At 37.4% G+C, this 14,578-nt stretch overlaps 1 protein-coding gene across 3 annotated transcripts in view; it reads left to right on the top strand.

Moving 5' to 3' along the window:
• The window catches only part of anos1b (anosmin 1b), a 48,872-nt gene extending 34,297 nt beyond the window's left edge, over positions 1-14,575 (top strand). For all 3 annotated transcript variants that reach the window (XM_077584365.1, XM_077584364.1, XM_077584366.1), the window contains 9 exons: positions 672-765; positions 2,938-3,175; positions 7,117-7,255; positions 8,597-8,836; positions 11,206-11,300; positions 12,965-13,127; positions 13,266-13,498; positions 13,618-13,747; positions 13,825-14,575. In XM_077584365.1, the coding sequence (XP_077440491.1) occupies positions 672-765; positions 2,938-3,175; positions 7,117-7,255; positions 8,597-8,836; positions 11,206-11,300; positions 12,965-13,127; positions 13,266-13,498; positions 13,618-13,746 (1,331 nt within the window). In that variant the 3' untranslated portion in view covers position 13,747; positions 13,825-14,575. The remainder of the gene's footprint in view (positions 1-671; positions 766-2,937; positions 3,176-7,116; positions 7,256-8,596; positions 8,837-11,205; positions 11,301-12,964; positions 13,128-13,265; positions 13,499-13,617; positions 13,748-13,824) is intronic.
• The last annotated feature ends 3 nt before the right edge of the window (positions 14,576-14,578 follow it).

Genomic DNA, 14,578 nt, shown 5'->3' with positions numbered 1-14,578 from the left:
ATGTCTTCGTCTCGTAAAATACTGGACTGAAATTCATCTGGCTGAGGGAGAACAAAATAAACAAAGGCCTTCAAGAAACAGCTTAACATTGGGTATGCGTGCACACAGAAACAGAGCAAGTCCATCAATTCTAATATTAAACTTTGGCCGAAGCATAAAGGCCAACCAGGCAAAGCCTTTGGCCAGTCGGAGGCCTGCCATGGGGGATGTAGTTCTAATCAGCTACCTTTTGTAGTTGTAATCAAATAAAGCATGGGGTATGAGGTACTAATGAGACACAGGCTCTGTGTTGAAAGAGCCACAAACTCATGATTTGTTCTTAGAGGCAAACGTAGACTTGCAGTGGATGTCTTCAGTCTACGTTGCGGTAGCTACTGAAACCGTTATTGTCATGCTTCTCCAGTCTCATGCACCTTTGATGCTATTAATCTAATTGGCCGAGTCGACTCCAATGAGACCAAGAGGAAATTAGCTTAACCTGTTCAGGGTCATGGCAGGGGCTGAAGTGTAGGTATGGTGAAGCTTTTATTTTATTATTATACTACTAATCGTTATGTAGTGTTTGTTAATGTTCAACATATTGTCTGACTAGTTGCATGGCCATTCCATGTGACTAAAGTCCGAAGTGAAATGTAGATATTTTGCTTGAATGCCTTTCTCTCTTGCTGCAGATCCGTCACCTCCAGAACCTCCCAAAAATATTCGAGTGAGCAACCAAACTCTGGTTGGGACGACTTCACAAGCAGGATCTCACTTCACAGAAAGGTATTGAGCAAACATAATCATTAGGGATGCAACGGTTCTCTGTCTTTTACCAAACTATTTGGTCCGCCCTGCACGGGACAATACACCCTTATGGACCGCGGGTTTTTGGTTCTGCAACAAATTTTGTATTGACACTTTATAGGGCACTGTAAACGAGCTAATGTCGATTCACTGTTGCGGTTACGCCCACTCACCCCCTCACACAGAAGCGGAAAAACAAAATTGCAAGCGCAAGCAGCAAAGTTGACAGATCAAAGTTTGAAGAAGCAGTGTGGAATACTTTCGGCTTTGTTATCGAATACAACATCAAGGGAGTGAAAACAGCGAACGGAAACTGTCATTAAATGTTGCTTGAAACATGTCTCGTACATTAACCCATTTGGACCGGGAGCGCATCACAGCGTTTCACCACTGAGCAAGCCAGGAGCGCAGCAGCGCCACTCCACCCCCAAAGCTGGGAAAGAAGACACGTCACCCTGCCCTGCCCCCACCAACCCTCGGTCCCCCAGCCGATCAAATGCATCAGAACATACACATGAAGGCGACGCAGACCCGTGGGAGCAATGGAACAAATGACGGTGACAGACGGTGCGCTGAGCCTTCAACCGGTACGACTTGCTCGAAGCACCCAGCGCGCTTTCTATCACCGCCATCCACCCCACAACTCCCGCAAATCCGCGCCAGCCATAAACGCCTGAACAAAACTCCAGAAAAGGCCACGAGGTCTACGGCACCCCCACGTCGTGCACACTCCGATGCACCCCATCGGTCAAGAGACCGAGAACAAGACAAAACAAATGACACATCCGCCCTCCCGGCCCCAAAGGCAGAAACGCGGCAATTCGCTCCTAGTCAAAATGGGTTAAAGTTAACGTCCCTGATGTACACAATTTTTATCTATTATTATAATTATAATAATAATAATAATAATTATTATTATTATTATTATTATTATTATTATTCTGTTCCCCAAAACATAATACGTTCTATTTTTAATATTACCATGCTCCCAATGACGTACTTTTAAGTTGTTGTTTTTTAAAAGTTTTTTTTTTTAAGTTTTTTTTTTAAAGTTTTTTTTTTATACTTAAGCATACAGAAGACTTTGATGCAGCCCCTGAACTGAAGAGAATGCATGAAGCAATTGTAGTTAGTACAAAAATGGTCGGCAGGTGACAGCAGAGTATAAGAAATCAACCAGGGCCAAGTTGAAACAAGATGTTTTTCCCACTAATTCACAAACAGATTTGTGAATAATGATGAAACTTAGCTATATTCTAATGCTAATTGAGGAAAAAAAAAAAGAAACAGATTTTTTTTCCCTAATGAAAGAAGATACTCTAATCTTTCTTTTGGTAGGTTCCATGTTTTTATAGCAATAGAACACAATATTCTGTGGGCCTTGCAAAATTAGTCAAAATCCAGTTAAAAAGCCGGGAGCGAAGGGGGTTGCTTCAGTGAAAATGGCTGGGATTAAATAAGTTTATTATTATTATGTTATTTTGTATACATATTTGTTACTACTGTGTAGTGTTAAAACTGTCGTTGCACAATGTAATTTTTGCCGACAAGCAAAATAAAGAGAATTTTGAGGGAAAATAATAGTTCTCTTTACGCACAAATCACATACCAAAACCGAACCGAAACCATGGCAAAAACCGAGGTACAGACCGTACAGCGTAGGCTACCTGTACCGTTGCACCCCTAATAATCAAATACGTAGATTTTCTTTGCTGGTGCTGTTGATAAGTATCTTTTCAAATCTAATTTGACTCTCTTTATACTGTATTGTCCCTTGAAAATAAGCTAGTAAACATTTTGAGCTGCCACTGCCCATACGGTGACAGAAAGGTCAAAAAAGTTACAAATGGTGCAATGAAATTGGTTGACAAAGAGCGATTTCTCTGCAACATCAATTACTTGAATTTTTTTCCAACTTTATTTTTGATCAACAAAAACAGGCCATAGCCACACAACCACTATACTCCAAACCACTAACATACCAATCAAGCAAACACCATAGAATAAAAATGCACAGACAAGTACACTATTCAGAACCACAACAGAAAAACAGCAACGGAGACACAAAACACAACCCCAAAGAAAGGGAAAGGGAAGGTTGGTTTGACTTTTATGTTTGGTGTGTTTTGACATCTTGACCTCTCTCCATAGGTCAGGGGGAAATAGGATCACTGTGGCTGTCTTAATACACTGGGACCCCCCTCAGGATCTAGACTTGCCAGTCCACAACTACAGAGTCACCTGGATGTCTCGACATAGGACACAAAAGCACACCCACCCACAGCGTGCAAACACACATGAATTACATAACAACATGCGCACCCAGTTTACACAGCCACATGCACACCAGGAGAGCAAAAAAAGGAGCAACAGCAGAGTGACTCAGGGGGTAAGGAAATGTTTCCTAATGAAACGTCACACTGATTAGGCAATGCAGTGATAGACGGGAGGGGCAGAGGAAGTAGTGGTAATCCGATTACTTTAAATCTGTTTGTTTGTTCATGAAAAATACTTGAAAAAGAGCATGACTCTAGGACCGTGTATAACATTTGAAAGAATCGAAGGCCTGTCTGAGAGATTTTTCATGCACATTTCGGTTTTGTTGTAAAGCCTGAAAGTTTTTATGCTAATATGTTTAAGGTATAATAGAATGCGGCATAATTAAAGATATTATAGATACATACCATACATAATAATTTCAGATATGAAGAAGAGAATGAGGGCGTCCACTGAGCTATTCCAATATCAAATTAAAAGCTTGATGTATGTAGGGTTCAAGACTTACATATTTTCTGACTTTTTTTTTTATGTACTTTGAATGTTTGTGCATACTGTATGTTTAAAATACAGTTGTTTTCAGTCAGACAAGCAATTATCATCGGGCTAAGAAAACATGTTGGTCTGACGCTAAAGCACTGACATAACTCAACCACATAGATTAGCTGTACCCAGAAAAATTGTACTTTTCTGCTGTATTTTTTTTGGGCATTGCATTGAACTCAGATTAGCACAAGGAAATGTTGCATTGTGTGCCAGCCAGTCACTATAGAGTTAGTCGCAACAGCTAGGAAAGTATGTATGACATACAAGTCATCAGGGTTGGGGAATCCAGATCCGGAAGTAAAAACCCTGAAACAGTTTGGCTTTAGCCATAGGTGCTTCTATTCAACAGGGGAAGATGAGCTTGTGTGCCAATTGAGTAGAAGCACCTGTGGACTAAAGCCAGTCTATGTCTGGGTTTTTACTTTCTGGGCCTGGATTCCCCAAGCCTGCAGTAATTGCAGTGAATGCAGGGGCCAAAATGATTGCATATTGAATTAGAAACTTGTCTATCTATAAGTTATGGATTAGTTAAAGTGTCAGTTTTCTTAACTTAAGGTATGTTAAAAAAAAGTGCAGCGTGTACACTGTAGGTACAAAAAGATTGGTGCTTTTTTTAAATTCACAATTTTAATGATTTTAGTGCAAAAAAAATGAAGTTCAGTCAGGACTCAGACAGCAGCCCACATAGCCAGAATCACAGTACAGTAAGACCTCCAAATTGATAGTTCCAAATGTTGTACATTTAGAAGTAATGAAGAGCAAAATTTTGTTGAAAAATGTGCCTCAGGTCAAAGAAAACTTCAAACCATCGTCATGTGTGACGTCATGTGATTTTGTCAGAATTTAACTCAATGAACATCAGATCAACTCTACAAGTCTATTTTGTTGTTTTGCTTCTCCACTGTGTCTGTCAAACATTTTTGAAGTGTAAGCAGTTTTGCTTAGTTCTAGCATTATTACACTGTTTACAGTGACAGTGTGTAATGTTTAGCCCCGGGGTGAACTAATAATTCAATTTAAAACCCCACTATTGATTTCAATAACATGCAATTTTTAAAAAAAATAATTCTATCACATCAACGTACATTTTTTTAAAACTTATTCACTCCCAGGCATTTTCACTGAAGCAACCCCCTTCGCTCCCGCTGTTTTACTAGATTTTGACTGATTTTGCAAGGCACACATAATATTGTGTTCTATTGCTATAAAAACATGGAACCTACCAAAAGAAAGATTAGAGACTCTTCTTTCATTAGGAAAAAAGTATATTTGTATTTGTCTCTGTTTTACAGAAATTAGCTTTAGAATATATAGCTAAGCTTATTCAATATTCAAAAATCAGTTTAAAACAGTGGGGGAAACAGCTTGTTGCAACATTACCCTGGTTGATCTCTTATACTCTGCTGCCACGTGCTGGCCGTTTTTGTAATAACTACCATTGCTTCCGACTAACTGCCGCTGGCAGCTCTTGTGAGCTACTCCAGTTAAATCAGGCTTGCTAGGTCATTCGGGTCGCTCGCCAGGCTTCACTTTGGCTGCCAAGTCACCATCGCTCACTGAGATGCATGTTTGCAAAAATAAGATGGTGGATAATTGTTGGTAGGCTTGCGAAATAGTGTGCGTGCTTCTAATTGCATGCGCTCCACACATGTCACTTTTAACGTGTCTTCATATTTATTTTTTTATTTTTTCTGGAGAGCTCAGTATTGTTCATTCGGTAATTTCACCGATTTGACATGTCATCATCATTGCTCTCTCTTTTTTTTTAATATATATATATATTTTTAATTATTATTATTATTATTATTATTATTATTATTATTATTATTATTTTAACTTTTTTTTTATGTGGGTGAGTCTGTGTATGTGCATGTGCGTGTGTGCGTGCGTGTGAGTGTGTATCTTCATACTTATATGAACGTTGAGAATGTTAAAATGGTATTTTTACATTGAAGACACAGTTACAATACATTTTACAATCGTGACAGTTTGAGTCCTTACCAAATTAATTTTCTTATTCCATATGGAAGCAATTGAAATGAAATAATAAAACTTGGAAGTTTACCAGCATCATGGACCACATTCTTTTTAACTTCCTTTTCATAAGGATATGACAGCTCTAATATTAAAGTGGGAAATGAACGTTTCTGGACAATATCTGATGAGGAAAACTATTACAGTAGATTCAGTTGGGATTCGGGAACATGCAAAGGGAGATTATTTCTTACATATTACAAAATGAAGCCAAACAAAAAGCAAAACACTGTTGTCTAGTTAATCTTGTAGATATTTCGTGTTCCTTCGAGATTTGCAGAAGTGCAACAGGCGTTCAAACTTGTGGTTTTTAGTGGCTTTTTTTTTATGTGTTTTCGCCAGAAAAATGTGAATGAATCAGAATTTTAGCTCTGTCAGAAGGTTCTGTTGTATATATTTTGATGCTAAATCTAATAGCATAATTTACCAGTGCTTTAGATACATTCACTTTTCAAGAAAATAAATAAATAAATAATTAAGAACATAAAAATGAAGGTTTCAAGCCTTTTAATGCAAGTTTGCTCATATGGCGTTCACTATCCAAAGTAGTGATGGCGATCCCAGACTCAGCCCGTTGGAGCCATTTATCTCGAACCAAGTCTTCTGTTCTGCTTGGCTGAGAGGCCTGGAATTTAAATGAGGCCTCTTAACAAGTGTTTTTTTACTTGCAGCTTCATAGACTCACAAAGAGACAAGAGCATCACAAAAGGTTGCAAGAATATGCTGGTCATTTTAGTGCCCATCACTAAAGATGATGAAACAAATTTTTATGTCAAGTCAGATTTTACGCAAGATGTGGGATATGCAGCATTAAAACTGACATATAAAAGGAAATTGAAGGACGCGTCCTCAAACCTCTGCAGAATTAGTGGTTATGAATATACATTGGTTTCTTTCATACAATATCCTCTGACATTAAGCACTAAAATAGAAATCCAGGCTTTTCTTTTTGAGTGTCACATACCGTATATACACGCACATGCAACACACAGTTGTACAGGCCATATGTTTTGTCTATCTTGGTTGCATGAGAAATACTCGTTTTCTCTGCTAGCCACCGAGGCACTGCTTTTAACTCAGGTCTGTGACATTTTGTCTTAAACACACACACCCAAACACAAATGTGTTATCGTCTAAGCATCTCTTTGTTGTGGTTGGTTCAGGTCCACACAGGCAGACAGATTTGATTGACTAAGAGTCAGTAATGAGCTGTCAGTCAAATGGCAGTCTAATGCAGAACATGTTTCGCCTGTCAGTCAATCAGGAGGGCACAAACACATCATATTGAAAGATATGAAGGCGGCGTGCATGATGAATATAACATTGGCAAATGACTGGTGGTTTTTCAAGCCACCAACCTTTGGCATAATTTCCGTAGGACACCAGTCAGGAACCTGAAAAAACATTGGACCAGATTTAATAGTGAAAATCCATTTTTTTTTATCATCTTTCCATTTTTATGTTGTGTTATAGGTGCAGTGTGAGCTGTGGCTACAGGGTCTTCTCCCTGATACTTCCTACTTCCTGTCTGTACAGTCAGTGGCCTACTGGGGTCAGAAGAGACTGAAGAGCCCGAGAGCCCACATTGTCTTTACTACAGTACCTTGTAAAGGTATAAAATGTCCTATTAGTTTGATACAGAAAGCTGTATTTACAAATGTAACTGAAATGATACTTGTCAAGGCCAATCTATAAGTGCCGAAAAACATCGAGCGCCTTATTTTACCATGCTGCTTCCTGGTTCGTCAAGTACATCAAAAAGTGTCATTTGTTTATGAATGGTGCCCAGAACTTACCATCACAGTTGCCCAGGGCTCAGGTAACCACCAATCACAGGTCAGCTTAAAAAAACATGTGAGCTGTGATTGGTCGTTGCCTGAGCCCTGAGCAACTGTGATGTCATCTTCAGTCGACAGCAAGTGGCAAAATGGCCGCCCCCTGAGATGGATAAAAAGGGCTGAATTTTGCTTTGTAACTCATATTCTACTACCAAGGTGGTGCTAAGAGGGAAAAATACATCAAAAAGTACATCTCACTTTCACATTTTCACACTTGGCAGATGTGGTCTTAGCAATTCTCTTTCCAATGACACTAAATGGCTACTCACATGAGTCATCAAAGAAATGATCTGATTTGCCACAAGAACAAATATGAATAAAATAATCATGTACGTGTACTGTATGAATAATTGTAATAATAATATAAATCTATAATCTTAAATAATATTTACAAATAAGTATTACTGTATGTATGCCATTTTATGCAACCTGAATCCAACCTGACTGAGCTGATATATTTTAATACCGTGTTCCATGCCATTAATTGTCACCGTCTATGAAGTTCACAGCACATTACACTTTTCTAAACGGAGTCATACAGTACCGTAATTGAGTTTATGATATTCCAGTTGAATTCGTCAGCATGTTCTGCTTCCCTCCATGTTTCTCGCTCACTGAGCGTGGAAAGTGGCAGGTTAATAGTCATTGGGGCAGCAAAGGTATTTATAGGTGACCCGTTGGTCAACGCCTCCCAGGCTTATATGCCAGCTGCAGCTCAATTATCCAGCCACGGAGCAGCAATTTCATATGGAACATGTCAGCTTTTATATTTCAAAAGTAAGCATACAGTATATGACATTTGTGGATGAGGTGGAAAGGTCAGATGATACCAATTAGTGTCGTTGAGTGAACAATAATGAAGTCTAGCTTTGCTCTTTCACCACTACTTTGCAAGGGTGACAGTATAATATGTTCAAAAAATCACAAAATGTGCTGTGTTGTTGGTTTATCAGAACAATACTTGATTGAGAACTAATTATATGTAACTGTATTGTGGTTGATGAAGCACATTGAAAAGCAACATCTCTCCGTTATTTCGGTGGATTCAATTTTATTACAAGTCAAATGAGTCAGTCAACTTTTTAATACATTTCCCCCCCATCTCCTTCAATTAGATTGCGCCAAAGAAGACTTTTCCAACGAGCTCCCGTCGGCGCCTTCCTCATCGTCCTTGTCTCCTTCCCTCTCATCCTCTTCCTCATCCTCTCCTGACCTCCCCCTTTCGTCTTCTCTTCTTCACCCTGAATCCCCTCTTGACCCTGTCTTCCCTGGTGACCTTCGCCTGGAGGTTGCTGCCCCACATTACCATAGCGGTCAGCTGCAGGTCAAGGTGTTCTGGAAGAGGTCGAGCCATGGTGGGTTGAGCTATAGAAACACACAACTACTGAGGACTTTATGGCATAAACATAATTTCTCTCCATTGTGATGCAAATAGAAGTCATCCAAACGCGTCAGTTACGTGTGTCCGTGTCCATGACTTGTTTTAATCTGTGCGTTATGTGTATTTTTCAGAAATTGCAATAATGTTGACCTGATGGTGTGTTCAATTATCCAATAGTCTGGAAAACTTTTTTTTGCGCGTATGTGTAATCTTGTTCACCAAAAAAACAACAACAACTTCATTTTAACCCGTGTGTTACATTTGTTTCTCTGGACACTATCCTTGGGTCGTTTAAACCTGGGGTGCGTGTGTAATTATCCAAAAGTATCAGAAACAGTCTTTTTTTTGTAATCCTGTAAACTAACGAAGCCAATACTTCATTTGCACTCTTTCGATACAATTTTCCCCCCTTAGGAACAGCATGGGTCATTAGCTTAATTATCCAAAAGTTTCAGAAATTTTAAAAATGTAAACAATGTTTATTTAATCTTAGAATAACTCCATCAGTAACAATTCCAATCAATAGTTCCTCTCACAGTTCATGCTTCAGAGTTGTTTTTTTATTAACAAATTTTTTTTTTTTTTTAATGCATATGAATATCATTTTCATTGAATATGCTGAGTAAGTATACAAAACAATGCTTTTACCTTTTATTTTAACTTTCAAATGGGTCTCTTTGACCCACAACATAATAGGGTTCAAGAAAGACCTAATATCCCAATACATATAGCAATTTTCTTTAAAATTGCATGACATTAATGGCATTCAAAAAATATATATATTTTTCTATATTTTTCAAATTTGTTCATAAAGCACAAATTTATATAGAACATGAAAAATGAGTTTAACTAAATACCTCATATCTGTACTCACCCATCTCTACTAAAATGTAACGTGACAAGATCTTTGGCTACTATCATCATCCTAATGCAGCAATGTATTTATGACTGTAGTACTATGACTGTATTCTACCTAGTAAAACATAAATTATTCATGTAAGATTACAACTTTTTTCTTTGATGAACTGCAATTTTGCTCTGGTAATGTTACAACTTTCTTGTGTGCCCCTAATTTTTAATGTAAGAAGCCAAAATTAGTTTTATGAAATCAAAAAACAAATATGCTTAAAATAAATAAATAAATAACATTAAAAAAAGTTAAATTTACATAAATGATATATCTTATCTTTACCTAACTTAACCCCTTCTGACGCATAGATGATTGCAGTGGACATGACATATTTGCGCATCTAAACCAATAGAAACGCATAATTTGGATGATTTCAACACTTCTGGTTCATGATTGGATCCTAGCTAACCAATCACAATCGTAAGTTGATTTGCATTGTGTTCATGTTAAAAATGTTACATATAAGCTTGGTAAGTTTAAAACACGTTACATTGTCCACTATAACAAATAAGAACATGAGATAACCCCCAAATGTTTTTTTTCCCCATGTTGTTCTTATGAGGGAAGAGTCAAAATCAGTAAAAAAAATAAATATATATATATATATATATATTTTTTTTTTTATTGCCCAGCAGAAAAAATGCGGGTCTGAAAGGGTTAAAAACCTGCCCTTATACTTTTACTGTTGTTGTGCACTCTAAAAATAGTTGGGTCAAAAGTAACCCAATTATGTATCAAAAATTAACCGATCCACTTTATGGGTCAATTTGACCCAACTTTCTGGGTTGTTTTATACAAAAAAAATTTTGACCCAAGTAAAAGATCTAACCAATATTTATGAGTTGTTTCACGCTAAAAGATCCATTTCTTGACTCAAAGTTGGGTCAAATTGACCCATAAAGTGGGTCGGTCCATTTTTCATCCATAATTGGTTTACATTTGATCCAAATGTTTTTAGAGTGTGTAAAACCTCAGGTTGAGCTACAGTAGGTTGTAGGTTGTGCACTACATGGAAGGTAACAAGGTTTGCATCCTTTTTTTATGGCAAAATATTTTTGCTTTACTGATCTTTTTGACTAATTCCTTCGTGTTTAAAAAAGAACATTGCAAATGAAATGGCTCTTTATTGTATCAAAAGGATGGTAGCATGGCAGGAATTTGAGCTCTGAGTTGCTCTTGCAGGCTTCCTCTTCTGATACAATCTGAAGTAATCAGCATCCAACAAAATGTAGCTCGAGAAAAAAAAAAAACATGTGAGTGTCTCCACGCCCATCTCTCCTGTAGATTTTGGCAGCTGGACAGCAAGAGGAGATATAAAATGAATAACATATCACTTTTGACCATCACAAAAACAGGATTTTGACATGTAGGTCTCGCCCCTACTCACTCACAATACGAACGCTCAATGTCTCTTTTGTTTTGTTATCTTGCAGCCAGAAATCGTCACCCCAGTCCATACATTTTGCGGTGGCGCCCACATGCCTGCAGCACTAATGTTACAAGCACTGAAGGCACAGCAAGTGTGCAGGTATATTCTCCTGGCTGATTAATGAGTTGTCAGAGTGGGTATTTTAGTGTTAGATATGTGAATGTGAATCTGTGGCAGATTGGGTTTCAACTCCATAACTCATTTTTTTCCCCCAGTGGAATGCCCCCATCTTCTGTGTTTGTGTAACCATGTCTCTTGGCCATCATCACTTTGTCCAACCTCACTTTTGTCATTATACCTGTCTCAGGTTTCTTAGCTTGTATTGAAATGTGTCATCTGGACAAATACCAAACAACTGGAAAAAAAGAAGGAAATAGCACCGCTAAGAGGTGCGAATGCATTCAATAACAAGATAAAACAACCTTTATTCACAAAACAAAGCAACTGCGAAATTATATATTGATCAAACATGCAGCTATGAAATTGCTTCATTTAAGGTTGAATATCAATTTTTTATTAGACTTGAGTTATTTTGACATAATTGATTATAATGTAATATTTTGTTGAAACAGCTCGAGACATGGATGCGTCTATTTGGCGCAGGGCTCTTGATTGGATTCACTCGCCAGAAAGAAAATTTTGTGTCCGTTTAGGTAACTTTGTCCGAAACATTTGCTGTATGATGTTCCGCAGGGAAGCATTCTAGGTCCTGTTCTTTTTTAATTCAATTATACATATCTGTCTCACAACCCCACTTTTGTAAACAATCTTTTCAACTGTCTCACAGATGTCAATGATTGATGAGTAGGACTTTTTTTAAACAAGGGGGAAAAAATATATATTATTTGTATGCTCAGAGGATAGAAGGCAATATGTTATGTTGTTGTTTTTAAACATTTTTAAGCAAATAAAAACCCATGTGACAAACCTAGATGTAATTTTAGACTCTAATCTTCTTTAACAAAATTGCTAGAACAAATTTTTACCAATTTAGGAATATAGCCAAAATTAGGCCATTTGTAACTCAGAATGATGCTGAAATGCTGATTCATGCTTTTATCATGAGCCGACTGGATTATTGTAATTCTTTTTTCCCTTTTTTTTTTACGAATTGCCTCAAAAGTCTCTCAGAAGTTACAGTTTATTCAAAAATATGGCAGCCAGGATTTTAACCAATACAATAAAAAAGTGCTCACATTTGCCCCCTTGAACTGGCAACCGGTTTCTTTTAGTTAATTATTTATAAAGCACTACATAAACAAGCACTATCTTATATTACTGATTGCCTTTTATTATATGTCCATCCAAGAGCTCTTCGATCTTCAACTGCTCGATCTTTTAGAGATTCCAAGGATCTCCCACAAAAAATCTGGGGAATCTGCCTTTTGTCTTTATGGTCCTACATTTTATATCGTATTGAATTTTAATGTATTTGTTTTATGTCTTATGTTTTTTAACTTGCTGTTTCTTCAACACTTTGGGTTGCATCTCTGCATGAAAAGTGCTATATAAATAAAATGTATTATTATTATTATTATTATTTAATCATCTGAAGTAAAAATGGTGATAATCAACAGTTTTTACTGCAGACATATTTCATTCTTTAATAGTGCCAATGTACTTACCTGCCAAGTTCACGTTGTTGAAAGGGATTTTTATTCCAATATGAAATAAATATCACAGAGCTTTCCAAGGGAAAGAAAGCAATATGCCACTTAAATCATGGGTTCTCTCACAAACCTGGCCGTATTTTCTCTCTCCAGGGTACCCATTACACCATCACAGGCCTACTGTTTGCATGTAAGTACTGGGTAGCTGTGGCAATGAAGACTGATCCTGAGTCAGAAGCTGTTGCCTGGGTGACTACCCCAACTTGCTCCTCCATTAGGGTCAAAGGAGGCAAAACCTTGCCTTGCAGCACCCAAGGTACCACCATATTATGAGTGGTTGTTTTCATAATCATCATTTGAATGTATGAAATTAGATTGTAAGATGCAACACAAAGCATAAGAACAAATGCGGTCTAGTGTTTTGAAATGAAATGTTTCATATTTTCTGGGTCAGAGCGCCACCCAGCAGGCAGAAAAGTGATACTGCGTCCAGAGCGCCTGACAGCAAATTTTCAACAAGTTAATGGTACGCTGCTGGCTGTGTTTCGCTGGAGGGTATCTCAACATGCACTGGACCTGGCAGAGGTTCATGGCTTCCAATTCACATGGACACTGCAGTCAGCTGTAACCTTGGCAGCAAAAGGCCACGAGGACACGCTTATCTCTCAGACGCAGACAATTGCACCGGTGAGATAATAATAAATAATGTATCGTTTATACAGCCTGAAGTATTATTTATGCAGCCACTCGTGTCATCATTTCCATTTTTGATTGCTCCATTGTTGAAACTGTTTCTTACCTCTCAGTCTCAGAGGGCAGTGATAGTTCATGGTCTCCAAAGTGACAGTGTTTATCAGGTACAGCTTCAGGTTCTAACAACCGGAGGCAGCAACGGCACTGCAGTCTTCAAGACTTTTCACACTCCTGCACTATGAGGTAGCTTTTTTTCTTTTTATGGGGATATGTTTAAAAAATATTTACTTTTTCACCAACCTCCCAAAATTCTCTTTCAGGTCTTGTGCTACAGAACTGGCTGCACCACTAATGTGTTCTTTACCGACATAAACTTCCAAACTGTGCAACTGGTTTGGATTTAAGTAGTAAAATGAAGTAGCATGTGAACATTTTCCCCTCTTGTCCTTGTCTCATTTGCCCCTCTCTTTATCTTAAAATCAGACAAGAGTAAGCCTATATAAATCTTGTTTTAAATATTCAAATATTAAATATTCAATTTAATAAGGCACGTCACTGGAAACAAAAGACATCTGCAAAATGGTGTTTGGACACCTGTTATGTCTTTTTTACGTAGAGATAAAGAATCCTAATTAGAAAATGTTCTAGCACTGACTTCATGTACGAATAGAAATATATAGCTATAGATTTTGTTTATTGCAGTTGGACTGTAACACTGTTTTTCACGTGGTTCATTTTGCTGGGGTAAACTCAAATAATTTGTATTTCAGATATTTTTATTTTTCAAACCTTTGTACTCTAATGTGTATGAATATTATATTTGTGCTTTATACCTGTATATTATTCATCTGTTCTTCCAACTTCCAAATATCCATTATGACTTTCCCGCTCTATATTTGCTGTACTTATGGGAGAAACAGAATTCATGTTGAAATATGCTTTATGTTGCGCTGTTTTTGTTTATTTTTGAAATTGTATTTTACTGATGTTAATTTTGTGCATAATTCCTTATACTCTTCAGCTGATGGTTGTATTTATTTTATTTTTTGTAATTAAATGTTAAGTAACCAAGAG

Source organism: Vanacampus margaritifer, chromosome 13, assembly GCF_051991255.1.
Source record: "Vanacampus margaritifer isolate UIUO_Vmar chromosome 13, RoL_Vmar_1.0, whole genome shotgun sequence".
NCBI classification, from domain to species: Eukaryota; Metazoa; Chordata; class Actinopteri; order Syngnathiformes; family Syngnathidae; genus Vanacampus; species Vanacampus margaritifer.
This window is presented reverse-complemented; position numbering and strand designations above follow the sequence as displayed.